Raw genomic sequence first — 15,192 nt, forward strand, 5'->3', positions numbered from 1 at the left:
TGGACCACACAGAGGAGTGTGATCTTACTGCTTCACACGGATTTAAAGACAGACAGACATTAAACGATGTTCAGTTTGGAGGTCAGTGCGGAAGAAATGACTTTTTAATGAGTTTAAATTCATTCTTTTTTTTTTATTGTTTTCCAATAACAATATTTTAAAAATCCTTGAAAAAAAAAATGAATGTACTTGAGAAACACTGTATAAAATACAAAGGTCTATTTCAGAGAACATATTTTTAGTATATGTGTTTATTTTCTTACTGCACAGACATACTCAATAAAATGCCATAAAAAACACATGCTACTTTCCTCCTCATAAAAACAAAAAATACAACCAAAAACAAAAAACTCTCCTCCTCAGAAGAACAGTAAAGAGAACCAAAAACAAGATCAGGTAGTTTCTTCATCAGATTAGGGAAAATGTAACATTATATCACTTGTTCACAAATTAATCCTCTGCAGTGAATGGGTGCCGTCAGAATGAGAGTCCAGACAGCTGATAAAAACATCACAGTAATCCATAGTAATACATCACTCCAATCCACCAATTAACTTCTTGTGAAGCGAAAAGTTGCATGTTTGTAATAAATAATATGTTTCTAGCTAAAATAATATTTCTTTCTCCAGTGAAAAAGTTATCTTGTCTGAATCAGGATTATTGTGATGTGGTGCTTTTATCAGCAGTTTGAACTCTCATTCTGACAGCACCCATTCACTGCAGAGGATCCATTGGTGAGCAAGTGATGCAATGTTAAACATCCACAAAAAAATAAATAAAAAAAAACAAACTCATCTACATCTTGGACAGCCTGAGGGCGAGTAAATGTTCAGCAAATTAGATTTTTTTAATGAACTATTTCAGTGCTTCTCAACTGGTTTGGCCATGGGACCCACATTTTCCCATGGTCATCAAGCCGCGACCCACTTTATGATTCTGAGATATATATATATATATATAAAAAATATATATATATATATATTTTATATATATATATATATATATATATATATATAAATAAACAACTTATATATACATATTGTAAAAAAAAAAAAAAAAAATACCTTCATGCAAATCACTCCCAGCTTACACACGAAGTGCCAGTTATGTGATTTATTTGTACTTTACTTTTATTTCACACCTTGCATGCTTGTAGTTTCTTTTGCTCTTTAGTGAAATGATATACAGCGTGCGCTGCCACATTTGCGCATGCAATTGAAGAGTGCATGCTACAAGCACAGTATAATGTCTGACTGGACAGGATAGTTTTTTTTTTTGAGGTGAGAGAGAATTTTTATTTCATAACAAGTTACAAAAATAACGATAGAATAATGAGACTGACATTAAGCCTGACAACATCTCATCTGACCACAGATACTGAATCAGGACAGCACGTTTTTCTCAGGCAGTCTTTACTTAAACTGCAAAAAAAAAAAAAAAAAAGTGTCAACAGCTTTCACACACATCTTTCAAAATAAAGTCTTGCATAAGAAAAACTTTTAGAATTATGTTTTTTGTTGTTGATGTTGTTTCTTTGACTGTACCCACACAGAACAGTCTTGCAACCCACCAGTTGAGAAACACTGAACTATTCTATTAAAGTCACGTATTGTATAACATGCAGTTAAAACATTATTTTAGCTCCATCAGAAGTGCTGTGAGTGTTCAGTCAATAGAAAGCAACAAGCCATTCAGAGACAACAGATAAAGAAGAATACAAGATGGAGAAATTAATGACATGAGTGCATTAGATGCTTAAAGGTCAGAGAGAAGAAGTTGGATGGAACTTGAAGGGGAAGAGGGAAAAAAACGAGTTTGTGATAAAGGAAAGAGAAAGGAGAGATGGGCTTGGAGGATAATGATGAGATAATGATGAGTTTGAAAGTGCTCTGACAGTGTCCTTTAAAACACCCTTTGTGCTTCCTTCAACAGAAAGAGAGAGAGAGAGAGAGAGAGAGAGTGAGCAGCCATCTGTCAGGACCTTACACTGCAGTCTTGCAGCTATCTGATAGCCGGCAGGAGAGAGCGGCCTGACAGCTCAGTGTAACACCTGCATTAGCATTCAGAGGGTGGAGAGAGAATGCATGTAAGGGCAGCACAGAGTGCTGAATCCTGCTGATATTACAAGAAGGCCTTTTAAGCACAAATTATTCAAAAAGTAGCCTTTTTGTGAGGAAATTCACTTTCCTTATGCACACACAAATGCACTCAGGCTCCATTTTGACCTTGGGGGGAAAATAAACATTTGGCGCAGAACCGTCTTTGTTCTCAGGGTTTATTGACATTTCAAACAGATGAGAAATGCAGGGCTGTGTTAATGGCTCACGGTTTCCTTGATGTTCAAGCAGGTTTTTGCTGAACGGTTTATTTATTATTCACAGATAAAGCATGTTATATATGAATATAGGTTACGGGGAACACAAGATCTCACACTGGCTGAAAAATGCTTGATTCTAGTAGGCGCTAGCATGCTAATGCTAGTGACTTGGTCAATTTGACATTGAATTTCTAAGCTCGAGTTCAAAGACTAAAGAAGAAACACTGCACAAGATATTCATTCTCCATGACTCACACAAGTGTATTTTTTCTTACCGCACTGGCAGATTAGCATTTTCTTGCTAAAATGACTAGGTCACTTTTACACTGAATTTCTTGCTAAGCTTAAATTTAAAGACTGCAATCCTACATTTGTGTATATCCCATGTGAATAAGGTTTTAAAATATTACTACTCTGAAACCTCCTTTTCTTGATTGGAGTCTCGTCCCTGAAGTCCTGCACTATCAAGGCTGACTGACAGATTATTCATATGATATAGTCTTGGTAGTCATTAATATCTGTAATATGACAGTGTCTTTCTACAAACTGTCAGTAATAGTTAATGTCCTACTTTTTTAAACATGACAGATACTGCATAACATAAATCAATGTGAAGCACACTGCCAACGAGAAACTAGAATAAATCTACATTTCAAAAGAGGTTTGTTTTCAGCTAACAAGACACACATGCTAACATAGATTCTGTCTCTAAACAGCAAAATAATCCAAACTAAAACCTCTTTGATTCTCAAACACATCTGAGTTGAAATACAGGCACTGTAAGTGTGGTCTGTAAGGTTTTTAAGATTTCTAATGTTCACCAAGGCTACATTTATTTGATCAAAAATAGTCAAAACAGTTAAATATCATTACGATTTTAAATAACTGTTTTCTATTTTAATATATTTTAAAATGTAATTTATTCCTGTGATGGCATTTTTCTATGCTAAATTTACAGCAGTCATTATTCCAGTCACATGATCCTTCAGAAATCATTCTAATGACCAATTATGTCACAGTTTAAATATCACAGTTTACCACCAACTTCACTGATATTCCACTGCTGTAGAGAGTAGCTAAGTGTTTTTTTGTCATCTTTGTTCTTGTTCACTCATCTGAACTCTTTATTTCTATTTTCCAGAACAATATAGAACAATGCCAGCGTAATAGCTACCGGTCAACATAACCTCTGTTTCTATATGTGTGTACAAGAGGCATGTACTGTACAGTACATACAGTACATCTGTGTTTCTGAGAATACCATGGGACCCCCTCCTCTCCCCCATCACTTTCTCCACGTGACGACACCCGTGAGTGAGAGGTGATAATGATTATTAAGCTTTATTAATAATCATAATTGTGAGTGAAAATATTCAGGTTTACATCTGTTAGGGTTGTGTTAGAATCTCACACCCTACATCATCTCCCATTATGGTCTTGTAATTGGAAACTATCCTTTTCTACAGCATACAAAACTATGAATGATGAAGTCTATTAGCCTAAATTATTCAAGCCATAAATCGAAAATAAATCTCTTTTGCGAAGCATATGAAAAGAGACTCGCTGCAGGAATAAAAAAGGATTTATTTCTTAGCGACAAGGACTGCTTTTAAACTCTGCATTAAGTCCCTTGAGTGTATGGCCAAGCTTTATTAGAGAAAAATAATGAAATAAAAAGTGGCAGCTCAAAATATTCATGCTTTTCAGGAGTGTTTATTACTGCATGAACACGCTCGATGGCACAGACATCAAAGGAAAAGCCCTGGCCGTAGATCTGCTGAACCTTCAATACAGCATAACCAATCCCCCTTCTGCCAACCTTCACTATTCATGCTTTTCACACACTGAGTGATTAGGTGGTTTTATGTCAGAGTAAAATCATACCAAAGTAGAAGTTCTCCACCATCGAAATGATTCATCTGACTTTAGATTGGTTCAAAATGACTTTAAACTGCAGGCGTAGTGCTACTGGTAACAGTGTAACTAAAAGCGTGAGTAATTATGATGTAAAAAGGAAATTAAATTTTCCATGCAGTGAAATTAGATAATTCAAGCTGCTTCTATAGGTAAATAAAAGAAATATGACAGAGAAAATTGATCTCACTACAGATCTTCTTAATTTCTTTTGACTGAAGTGGGTTGAAAAGGTGGGATTGAAGGAGAGCAAGGGAGAGTGAAAGAGAGTGAGACGAAGGTTTCACACTGTGACTTCCGTCATTCATTGAAGATCAAAGGTAACATGATTCCTTTTCTTCTGGCGGATCAGAGGTTTTTAATGTGTCTGCTCCTCTCTAAAGTGCTGTCTTGCTGAACTGGATATGACTGGTCAGAACATCACACCCTTCGCTAACCTCACTGAACATTTCCTCCTGTCAAAAACAGTTAACATCTTAGGAAACGCACACATATTATGGAAAATTAGCATATCTCTCATGTTTAGGGTTTGAGGAAACCCCAGCATCACTTTAATAGCGCTAAAAATACACTTTGCATTGAAGTATTAGGTTGATACTTTATGATAATTTCTTTGATCATAATTAAAAGGGTTAAACAAAATTTAAACTGTATAATACGATAAGTAATCATTTTAACATGCTAGGTGTACACAAACTATAGAAGTCAGACAGTTGACAGTTATTTGCTTTGATGTCTTTTGTTGTATTCCTGTACAGCAGTGGTTCTCAATAAGGGGTTAGCAGACATGCAAAGGGGCCTCAAAATCACTTAAAATTATTTAAAATAAGAAAAAAACATATATTAAAATAAGTTAAAACAACTAAAAATCAAGTTATTCCTTTCCCCCCTTCAGCAGTTTGTTGCCTCTGCAATTGTTTGTTGAACCAGAAATCTCACAGTCATAAAACATGTAAATTAATCAAATTTAAAATTTCCGTTGCATTTTTATAACTAAAATACATTTGTCTAGTTTGCATGAGAGATACAAATTAACTCTTAATATGTCTCTCACACTTTTTGAAATTTCAATAATGTCAGTACATAATGACTTAAATACCAGTCTGTTCATACAAACTATCTTATGGCTTTGTATGGGTCACTTTTATGGTGTTTTTATGGTGATTTACAGCCTTCATGAAGCTTGTAAGCTTCAGTCTCCACTCATTGTAACTGCATAAAAAAGACTGACTAGCAGACTTTTTTTGGTTTCAACGTTAGAAAGAAAGCGATACAGTAGAAGTTTGGAACAACATGAAGGTGAGTAAATGGAGCCTGAATGTTCATTTTGAAGTGAAGTGTCCCTTCAAGCCTGTAAAACTAAGTCAAACACTCATAAAGAGATACTCTATCCTCTTTGAGAGTCAGATTTCCTGGCAGCCTGTCCCACCCGCACTGACGTAAGAGAAGCTCTCAGAGGAACTCTCCGTGGTGCTGATATTTCCGCTCAAGCGTGGGGCTCTTCTCTGCTACACTGCTACAGGCTTTTCAGAGCCAGATGGATAACCAGACAACATGCCGGGTCACTTGGTCCCCCCCTCACCCTTCCTCTCTGCTCTTCAGAGGGATGAGGAAGCACTAGTCAGACTCTTGGCTCTCCATTAGCCGGCATAGGCCAGCAGACAAATATAGAGCCAAAGTGTCCAACTAGGGAAAGAGACATTGCCAGTTAGTTTTGGCAGGGACCCGATTCACCACTTCAGCAAGATTACACACTGTGCTGAAAAGGGCAAGAGATTAAAAAACAAGCACTTGGTGAGAAAGAGAGAAAGAAGATAAGAATAAAAAGCATGGCTACAAAAATTGTAATCAGCATGGTGATTATAGGTCAAAGGTGCAATCAGTCATTTCTCCTACTTAAAAAAAAAAAAAAAGAATAATTGAATAGTATTTTTGTTCAGATGAAACAAAAGACCTATAGGACAGAATAGCAAATAAATAACACTGGTAACAGAAAACTCTATAACTTTATACTGCACCATCTGCCACTAAGAACTGAACAACAAGATGTGTCCAATATGACTGCTGATATATCAGCCAGCATAAAAAAAGTATATATATATAAAGTGCTTCTTTGAAAATAGACTGAACATACTGTATAAAAAGTATGTTTAAAATACAATTGTTTAATGGCATTTAGTATGTATTGTATTTATTCCTCTATTTTCTTAATTTAATTTTTGTTATTTTAATTTATTTATTTTAAAATGTTCATTTATTTTGCAATAGTGACTTGTATAACCACATTATTATTACTACTACTACTAATTATATAATTATTATTATATAATTTGCGAAATTGCAAAATAATTAATTGAAATTAAATTTTTTAAATAAAAATATTTAAATAAGCAAATACAGAAATAAATACAATACATAGTAAATGCCATTAAAAATGGTATTTGATGGAGTTAAGCATTTGACACTGCAACACTTCCAAAAGTATTTCATGCCAGGTACCCAAATGCTGATTCAATAAATAGTTACTCACATTAGACATATATTTAATCAAGAGAAAACACAGAGACAAACCCACACCCATATGTCCACACATTCAAGCATACACTATAGGTCAGACAAAAGTTGGCACAAAGCGAGGCTCTCATAAGGCAAGGGCTGGCACAGTGACATCAGATCAGCAGTATGGTCCCTAATCTGTGGGATCAGTAAAATCACGGAAATGAGAACCATCACACTGCAGTAATCTCCTGCATCGGGAAAACTGTGTGTGCGTGTGAAAGAAAGAGATGAGAGAAGCTGTAGAGGCCGGGAAAACAGAACCAGCCACTATCAACCAACTATTCAAACCAAGTGTAATTGCACAGGATTACTGGCACTGAAATAAATCCAAGTTCAGCCTGCAGCATGAGAAGAATCCAGACAGAAAGTTATTGTAAAAAGAGATATGAAATGAAAAAGATACTTGGAGGATGACAATGAATGAACAGGAATTGAATCAAGTGGACAAAATAATGAAGCTGAAAAAAAAGTAAAATTATTCTGACGTTTCATTGACTATTTCAAACCCTCAGTGGGATTTTGTGATACACAACTGCCGACTGTTCGATTAGAGTTGTTAGATTGTTTTGAGTTAAATTAATAAAAAAGAACAAGAATGCATCTGCATATTTTTCAATGGAAACCTTTTATTTCACCATGTCACAATAGTGCACCGAGCCACTGAAGGAAACAAAACATCAATTTGACAGAAGGTGCAACATAAAACATCAAAGTAAAGACAGAATTCAAGAGACATGAGAAACAAACACATTAAATTAACTATTCACAACATCAAGATCATATTTTCCCCGGGAGGGAACGGAGTAACCATTAATACTGAAAGAAGTAAATACTGGTAAGACCTGTAGGTCAATTACAAAGGATTTTACCATGTCTGCAGTCTGTTGAACCCATCAAGCAGAAAACAATGGCATCAATGTTAACAAGGTTACAACCTTTATTTTTTTTTCAACATAGCTTTGATATTGAACCCTGAAAATTTAATGGAATTAGTGAAACTTGACCTCTTTATCTGAATATTGTGTCATGGTTTCCGATGGTAATCGATAAATGACAAATAAACATCTTATCAAATGCATCAAGCAAATCTGTAAAACTGTTCAAAGCTAAAATGATTCAGTTTTCTGATAGTTACCTTATCTTGTGTTATGAGTGACTTAGCTATCTGTATATTGTTTATGTTATAATACATGTGAGGATTTGGTATAAAATGATCTTCTGAAGGGGATGGAACTGTACAGAGAGCCGAGACAGAAAGGGGGAAAAGTAAAACAGACAAAAGAAGAGCGAGAAAAGAAGAAGTAGTCAGACATTTTGCCTTTGAATAGGACTAAAGGCACAAAGGGTCCACAGAACAACAGATGTGACCATTCTGTTGAGAAAAAGAAAGGGAGGGAGGGAAGGAAAAAAAGACGACATTAGTCAAAAAAGAAAAGCAGCCAATTTGACACTCACTCAACCATTTCCATCCTGTATGTGTGTAATGCATTGAATAAGCATCAGTACAGCCTCTCATGATTCATCTTTCGGCTCAAATGATGACCTGATGACCTTGGCCAGTCACATAAGGTGCTTTAAAGAGGTCATATGATGCGATTTGAATTTTTCCTTTCTCTATGGAGTGTTACTCTCTATGTCACGATGTGGGATGATTTGCATAACGCCGCCCAAATGTTCACAAAATGTTTGCAAAGAAAGAAGGGGTAACTTTTATTCTTGCTGTTGAATTATTGCTACCGCCACCATGTCGTGGAGAAGCTGTGTGTTTTGTTGTGAAAGCGAAACTACTTTTGCCTTTATCTCATACTTCAAACTTTTTTTCCTGCAGTTAATATTAAAAGTCAAAATTTTAAGATATAAACTGTGACTTACTTTCTTGCAATTCCAAGTTCACATTTCACAATTCTGACTTTTTTTTTCTGCCGCAGAATATTTTTCCTCTGGCAACTCTGACTTTTCTTCTCAGAACTGTGCATTATAAACTCACAATTGTGAGTTAACATCTCGCAAATGTGACTTTTTTTCACAATCTAGGTATTGCTAGATCTACAATGCTAATAACTGTGGAACTGTACCTTATCATAAAGTCTCTTTGATTTCTTTAAATTTTTCAAAATTCTAAACCTTTGTTTATTTCCATGTTTAAATTAGGTTTTAGGGGTCTCTATTCAGTAGGGTCTCAGATTTTTGGATAAGTGTTTTATGAATAATATTTATATGCACCAAAACAATAAAATCAAAGCTGTGGCTGGGAGCACCACCAAAATCATTTGCCTTTGACTGAATTAGTATTAAAATGTTTAAAAATAAATTAGCCAGATGTCCATGAATCCCTTAGCGGGCATGTGAAAGCTGTGTTTGTTTTATGTGAAAGGACCCAGCTTAAAAATAATGACAACCACAGGGGTTTAAGTCTAAATACTCAATAATAAATAAAGTGCTTGAACTTGGTGATTTGTAACGTGTGTGTCTGTGGGTGGTTATGTAAGTGTCAAGTACCTTGCACTGGCAGAGGGAACACTCCGTGCCGTGCTTGGTCCAAGCAGAGCCGCTGAAGCGAGTGATCCCATATTCATCCACGCAGCTCTTGGTGATGTCATTCCGAATGGTATCGGCCAGGCAGGGGTCCGTGACGCAGCGTGGACAGCACTCGCCCTCTGGAACCACTGTAAACTCACAGTCAGCCACCGGCGCACACGATATCGGCCAGCAGTCCACTTCACCCCTCTGAGAAACACACAGACAGAGACATATTTCAGCCCTATACAGAATAGAATCAATATTTTCGCAATTTCGTTCGGTGAGGACATAAATAACACACTTTCGCTTTAACATGCTGCAAATCACAAATAGTGTGTTGGGCTTACTGATCCAGAGAGAAGTGTGTAATGAAGGATCGATACGACACTCCTAGGTCAGAGCTGGTTTAATAAAGTTACACACAGGGTTCTGTTTTCTCTAGTATTCTTTTAAACTTTGAGTAACATCTGCTAGACTGCATGTGATGTGTCAAAAAAGTATCAAAGCTTTGATCCTTTTTGGATGCTTTCCACAGGTGCAAGGATAAAGTGAAGGTGTACTTGGAATGACAAACATAAAAGCGTGTGAAGGTAAGTACCAACAGTGCACGGTAAGTCTGAGTAAGATAGACAGAGAAGAAACTCTAGTCTAACCAGGGACAGAATCAGGAGATCATTTGCTTAATATCGTGGCTGGAAGTCCCGCCTTTCAAGTCAATTCACTTTGTGAGGCATCATTTGTTTTTTACTCTGTGATTTGCATGTGCATTAGCAAAACAACAAAACAACTATAGAACGTTTAAAAAAGACCAGCATTTATTTGAAATGTAGCTAAATCTTTTATCATTAAAAGTCTTTACTGTCACCTATGATTAATTTAATGTGTCCTTGCTCAATAAAAGTATTAATTTTACAAGACAATCTGCAATTTTATTAGAGTTCATGAATCAAGTAGTGATCTTCTGTTTTCGGATAAATAATTCTATTGAGTCGAATCATTTTAATGAATCTGTCGACCTAGTTCTGGTCTAAATGATTCGGTTACAAATTGGACTAACCCAATTCTTGAGTTCAACTCACTGAGTGTTTTGGTCAGTAAATAATGACACTTTTTTTTGGTTTTGAAGTCTTTTATGTGATTTTAGAGTTGATCTGTGCATTATTAAAATTCTTTCCTTTAGTGTTTCAGGGAAGTTACAGGTTTGAAACAGGGTGGGGGGGGGGGGGTGATTGCTGTGTTTTGCTGCAAGACAACATATTTTTCACATTACATTTTGAATCAGACTGTGCGGGTTACGTATAGAGGAAGGGGAATGCAGATATTTCTCTGAATGTCTCTCTCTCCCCTCCTGGAGTTTTTCATTCCGGAAACATTCTTTGTTCTTTCACTCCTCACGCTTTTGTATTCTTAAAATACAAAGCATTCTTCCTGCCCCATTCTCTCTTTTTCGGTGTCTCTTCCTTCCTTTCAAGTTCTGTGTTCTTTTTACTTCACAGGAAACAAGGAAAAAAAACTGATGAAGAGGGATTCGAAGAGTAAAGGGGGTTGAAAACGACTAATGAAAGCGCTGACTGAAAGAGAATGTGATAAATGTCTGACGGTATAAAAAGAACATAAAAGAGACAAACAAAAAGCAGCTATACTGAAACCTAATGAAATTTCAATATGGCCATGCAAAACTGGCTCTGTTTGATCATGTTCCTTTCTCAAAGCTGGTTTAAAGGACACAAATTATGCTTGTCTAGGATTAAAAAGAGCTTTCAGTTGAGAGTCAGTTTTTGCCTGGCTTTAGCATTAGCCTGGAAAACAAGCCTTTCGTCTGTAACACTGTCCACAACTGTCCAGAAGTCTCTAACAGAATTCATTACAGACCTACAAGTTTAGCAGTCAAAAACCCTTTGGAAAACGTCATTCTCTGTGTACTAAATAAAAATCTCTCAGACAGAGAAAATGTGAGCTGGGAGCCTGGTATGTCATGTGAAGATCCCCTGACAAGTTTAGGAGCCCTGTTTGAACCCATTGTCAGTTCAGCAAATACTGCAGTAAGTATTTTCACAACGGAGAAAGATAGAGTTAGCTGTGCTTTGTAATTAAATTCTTCTCAGAGTGCAAAAAGTTCTGCATAAAGAAAGAAAAATTGGCTATTGGATGAAAGTTCAGTGCTGAACCACACAGCACACAGAAGGGAAAAGCACCAGAGGGGCTGAAAACTGCATTGTTCAAGGTTTGGCACAAGACTTCCTGACTGAGATACTGCAGAAAGTTCCACTGTGACCAGCAGTTTCTCTGAATCTACACAGGGAAGGACAGTGGAGTTTATTCTGAGCATTTTGCATTTGTGAATACTTACAGTTTGCTTAAGAGGACATATTTCACACTTTTGCATCATATTCTTTACCTCGAATACAGAGCATTTTCCAACCCTCACTCTGACTCTCTGGTTTTTGCCAATGTAATTGTGAACAGCTGAACAGCTGTTGATATATAAATGTGGGTGGTCATAAGTTAAAGAGCTCTCATTTCATAGATGGTAAAAAATTTCCAAAAATAGTTTCCAAATAGTTTCCCAAAACTCCAAAAATTGTTTCTAAAATAATTTTTACTACTACCAATAATTATTGTTGGTGTTATTATTATTAAATATTATTATAATTGAATAATGCACAAATAATAATCATATTAAAAAAGTCTGAGAACATGTTAATTTTTAGTTTAATTATTTTTACATTTAGTTTAAAAAAATTTAGAACAAAAAGTATGTAAAAATATTTAAGAACGTTTAAATATATTCTTTTATTATTTTTAAAGATATAATATGCATAACAGATTATTTAAAATATATTAAAAAATATGCTTATACATAATAAATATTAATAATAATAATAAAATAAACATTTAAAATATAAAAATAAATAATATAAAAATACAACATTTACCTCATATTAAATAATTACATTATAATTAATGCACAAATAATAATCATATCCAAAAGTATGCAAACATCAATTTTTAATGACATATTTTTACATTTAAATTTAGATTTTAAAAAACAAAGCAAAAGAATGTGAGAATTTTAAATATATATATTTTTTAAATATAATATGTATATTATTTTTAAAATGTGTATATGTTTAAATAATAAATATCTATAAATAAATAATATTATAAATATTTTTTTAAATTTAAATATACACAATACACAAGATGCTATTTGGAACATTCTCAGATCATATATAATATACCATGTTCATTAACATTTTATAATGACAAAAATATATATAGAAATGCAAGCAAAATAAAAGCATTTTTACAATTGGTCTCAGACATCTAGGACTTTAATAAAATCTTCTAATGTTCTTTAGCAATAGTTCTTTCTAATGTCGACCATATACTACATATTAGTTTATAAATATATACTGGCAATCAGAATGCATTACCACATCGAGTTGGCATAACATGCTGCCACTCACCATGCACTGGCACTGCTGGCAGTTCTCCTCCCAGGTCTCTCCGTTGCTGTACGCTAGCAGACCGTTCTGATGCAAACACTGAGAACTCAAGCGAGGATCGCATTCAGGACAGCACAATACATCCACTGTGGGATTCTCACAATCACACACCATCCGTCTACACATCACCAACCCTGACTAAAACAGGAGAGAAAGATGTAGAGAGTAAAAAAAAACAGTTTTTCTTTGACTTCAATTCCCATCAACCCCTTTGTCTCACCTGACAAGAGCAGACCGAGCACCTGTCGTCATCCAGCACCCAAATCTGCCCATTGTGTTTCACCTTCCCGTCATGGGCGCAGTCACCCGTGCAGTTCCTACCGTGCGGGCAGCGGCAGTCATAACCTCCGTCCACGTTAAAGCACACGGTGTCATTAGCACAGCTGTGCCGCCCCATCTCACATTCATCAATGTCTGCCATGCAGAAACAAAGAAGACACCAAAGACAAACTAAGTAACTTGTTAAATCCAAGCAGTCATGGTTTAGCTGGTTTGCATTACCTAGTTAGCTGGTGTATGTCATAACTACGGACACACAGCATGCTGAGAGCAAAATACATCTTTCTATACTGATTTCAATTCAAAATATGCACTGTTTCATTCGAAACAAGTTACCTTCACATGACTCTCCATTGGCCGAGAACATTCCGTTGTCATGGTAGCCATCGCGACACTCGCAGTGATACCAGCCAGGTAGGTTGACGCAAGTGGCTCGACTGTCACACTCCACAAATCCATCAGAGCACTCATCGATGTCTAAAGAGACAAGGTGGAGACACGCATGAGAAACCCTAAGAAGTGTTCAGAAAAAAGCACAGTGTCACTCTAGGTGAGCACAACTGTACCTGAATGACGTCAAAAGTTATATATCACGAAAAAAAAGTAAAAATAGTGTGAAATATTTAATATGATCTGTCATGGCATTTAAAGCCAGAAAGACACTTTAAGATTGTATGTGTGTGTGTATGAGAGTGTGTATATACATTATATACTGTCATTGCCCTCTTGTTGATTTTGATTGTTTTCATTGTCTTCATTTGTAAGTCACTTTGGATAAAAGCGTCTGCTAAATGACTAAATGTAAATGGATATACTGTATATCTATATCTATATCACACACACACACACACACACACACACACACACACACACACACACACACACACACACACTTTTTACATTATTTATTTATTTGCTTGTCCTATTCATCAAAGAATCTTGAAAAAATCTGCACAACTGTTTTCAACATTAATGATCATAATATATGTTTCTTGAGAACCAAATTAACATATTAAAAAGATTTCTGAAGGATCATGTGACATCTAAAACTGTCTGAAAATTCAGCTTTGCCATCACAGGAATAAATGACATTTCAAAAATATATTAAAATAGAAAACAATTATTTTAAATTGTAATATTATTATTGTAATATTATTATAAAGTGTGTATTCTAATGTGGAGTTATGCTAGAGTGTGTTGTCCTGTTGCCACAATTTTTTTTCAAATTCCTAAATGGGTGCAAATCTACACAAGTATATTTGATGTCTATCCTCACACCAGACACAAAGGAAGGGAGAAAAATAGAGCTTTTGCCATGGGCGTCTTGAAAGGAGCGTATCCAACAGCTGTTGATAATGATGCTCTTCAGAATCTATTCAACTTTCAGTACTTGTCCTTGGATTACACTCTCACAGAAAGCTACGCTGAGCGTCCCTCAGACCCAGCCAGTTCAGTGACAACTTCAACCACAATGGCATACTGGGAGAGAAAATATTTTGTGACTTTAATCTTAGACCGAATATGTTTGACCTCACCTATCTCATTAGATTGTTAAGAGAGAGGTGTATTACATTGTACTTCAATGCCAAGTTTAATGTTTGGAATGAAGGCAAGGCTGTGTAGACAGGGTAAAACAAAAGCCAGATGAATATTGCGTGTTTGTGGGTGTGTGAGAGAGAGAAAAAAAAATGTATGTAGCCTTGAGAGTCTTTGTGAATGAGCACAGAAAATGGGAAACCGCCTAAAGGACCTTTTGAATTAGGTTTGCAAGTGGTGCATGTTAGTATTGCATGGGCTGAGAAATCTTTAAAGTGATAGTTCCCTCAAAAATTAACATTCTGACATCATTTTGACACTCTGACGTGTACATTTTTAACCTTTACTCTGCCACAGCTCTTAAATGTAATTTATATTTGCTTATATTTAAATATTGCACATTAAAAATGCTTAACACTGTGAAATCTGCACATGTTCAAAATTTATATTACATTTATTGAATCTGGGGTCATTAACAGAGGGTTATTGTACATTTAAGTTTGTAAATGATGGCAGAAGATTCTTATTTTGGTGAACTGTCCCTTTAAGAGAACCTTC

General features: G+C 35.5%; 1 protein-coding gene across 1 annotated transcript in view; it reads right to left on the reverse strand.

Annotated features, from left to right (window-relative positions):
- Positions 1 to 7,396: 7,396 nt before the first annotated feature.
- LOC109107538 (protein kinase C-binding protein NELL2-like) overlaps positions 7,397 to 15,192 on the reverse strand; it is a 41,753-nt gene continuing 33,957 nt past the window's right edge. Inside the window, exons 16-20 of the mRNA XM_042739939.1 lie at positions 13,435 to 13,575; positions 13,040 to 13,233; positions 12,781 to 12,957; positions 9,290 to 9,517; positions 7,397 to 8,162 (exon numbers count right to left, since the gene is read on the reverse strand). Of these exons, the coding sequence (XP_042595873.1) occupies positions 8,121 to 8,162; positions 9,290 to 9,517; positions 12,781 to 12,957; positions 13,040 to 13,233; positions 13,435 to 13,575 (782 nt within the window). The 3' untranslated portion in view covers positions 7,397 to 8,120. The remainder of the gene's footprint in view (positions 8,163 to 9,289; positions 9,518 to 12,780; positions 12,958 to 13,039; positions 13,234 to 13,434; positions 13,576 to 15,192) is intronic.

The sequence above is a fragment of the Cyprinus carpio genome, chromosome A4 (assembly GCF_018340385.1).
Source record: "Cyprinus carpio isolate SPL01 chromosome A4, ASM1834038v1, whole genome shotgun sequence".
Classification (NCBI taxonomy): Eukaryota; Metazoa; Chordata; class Actinopteri; order Cypriniformes; family Cyprinidae; genus Cyprinus; species Cyprinus carpio.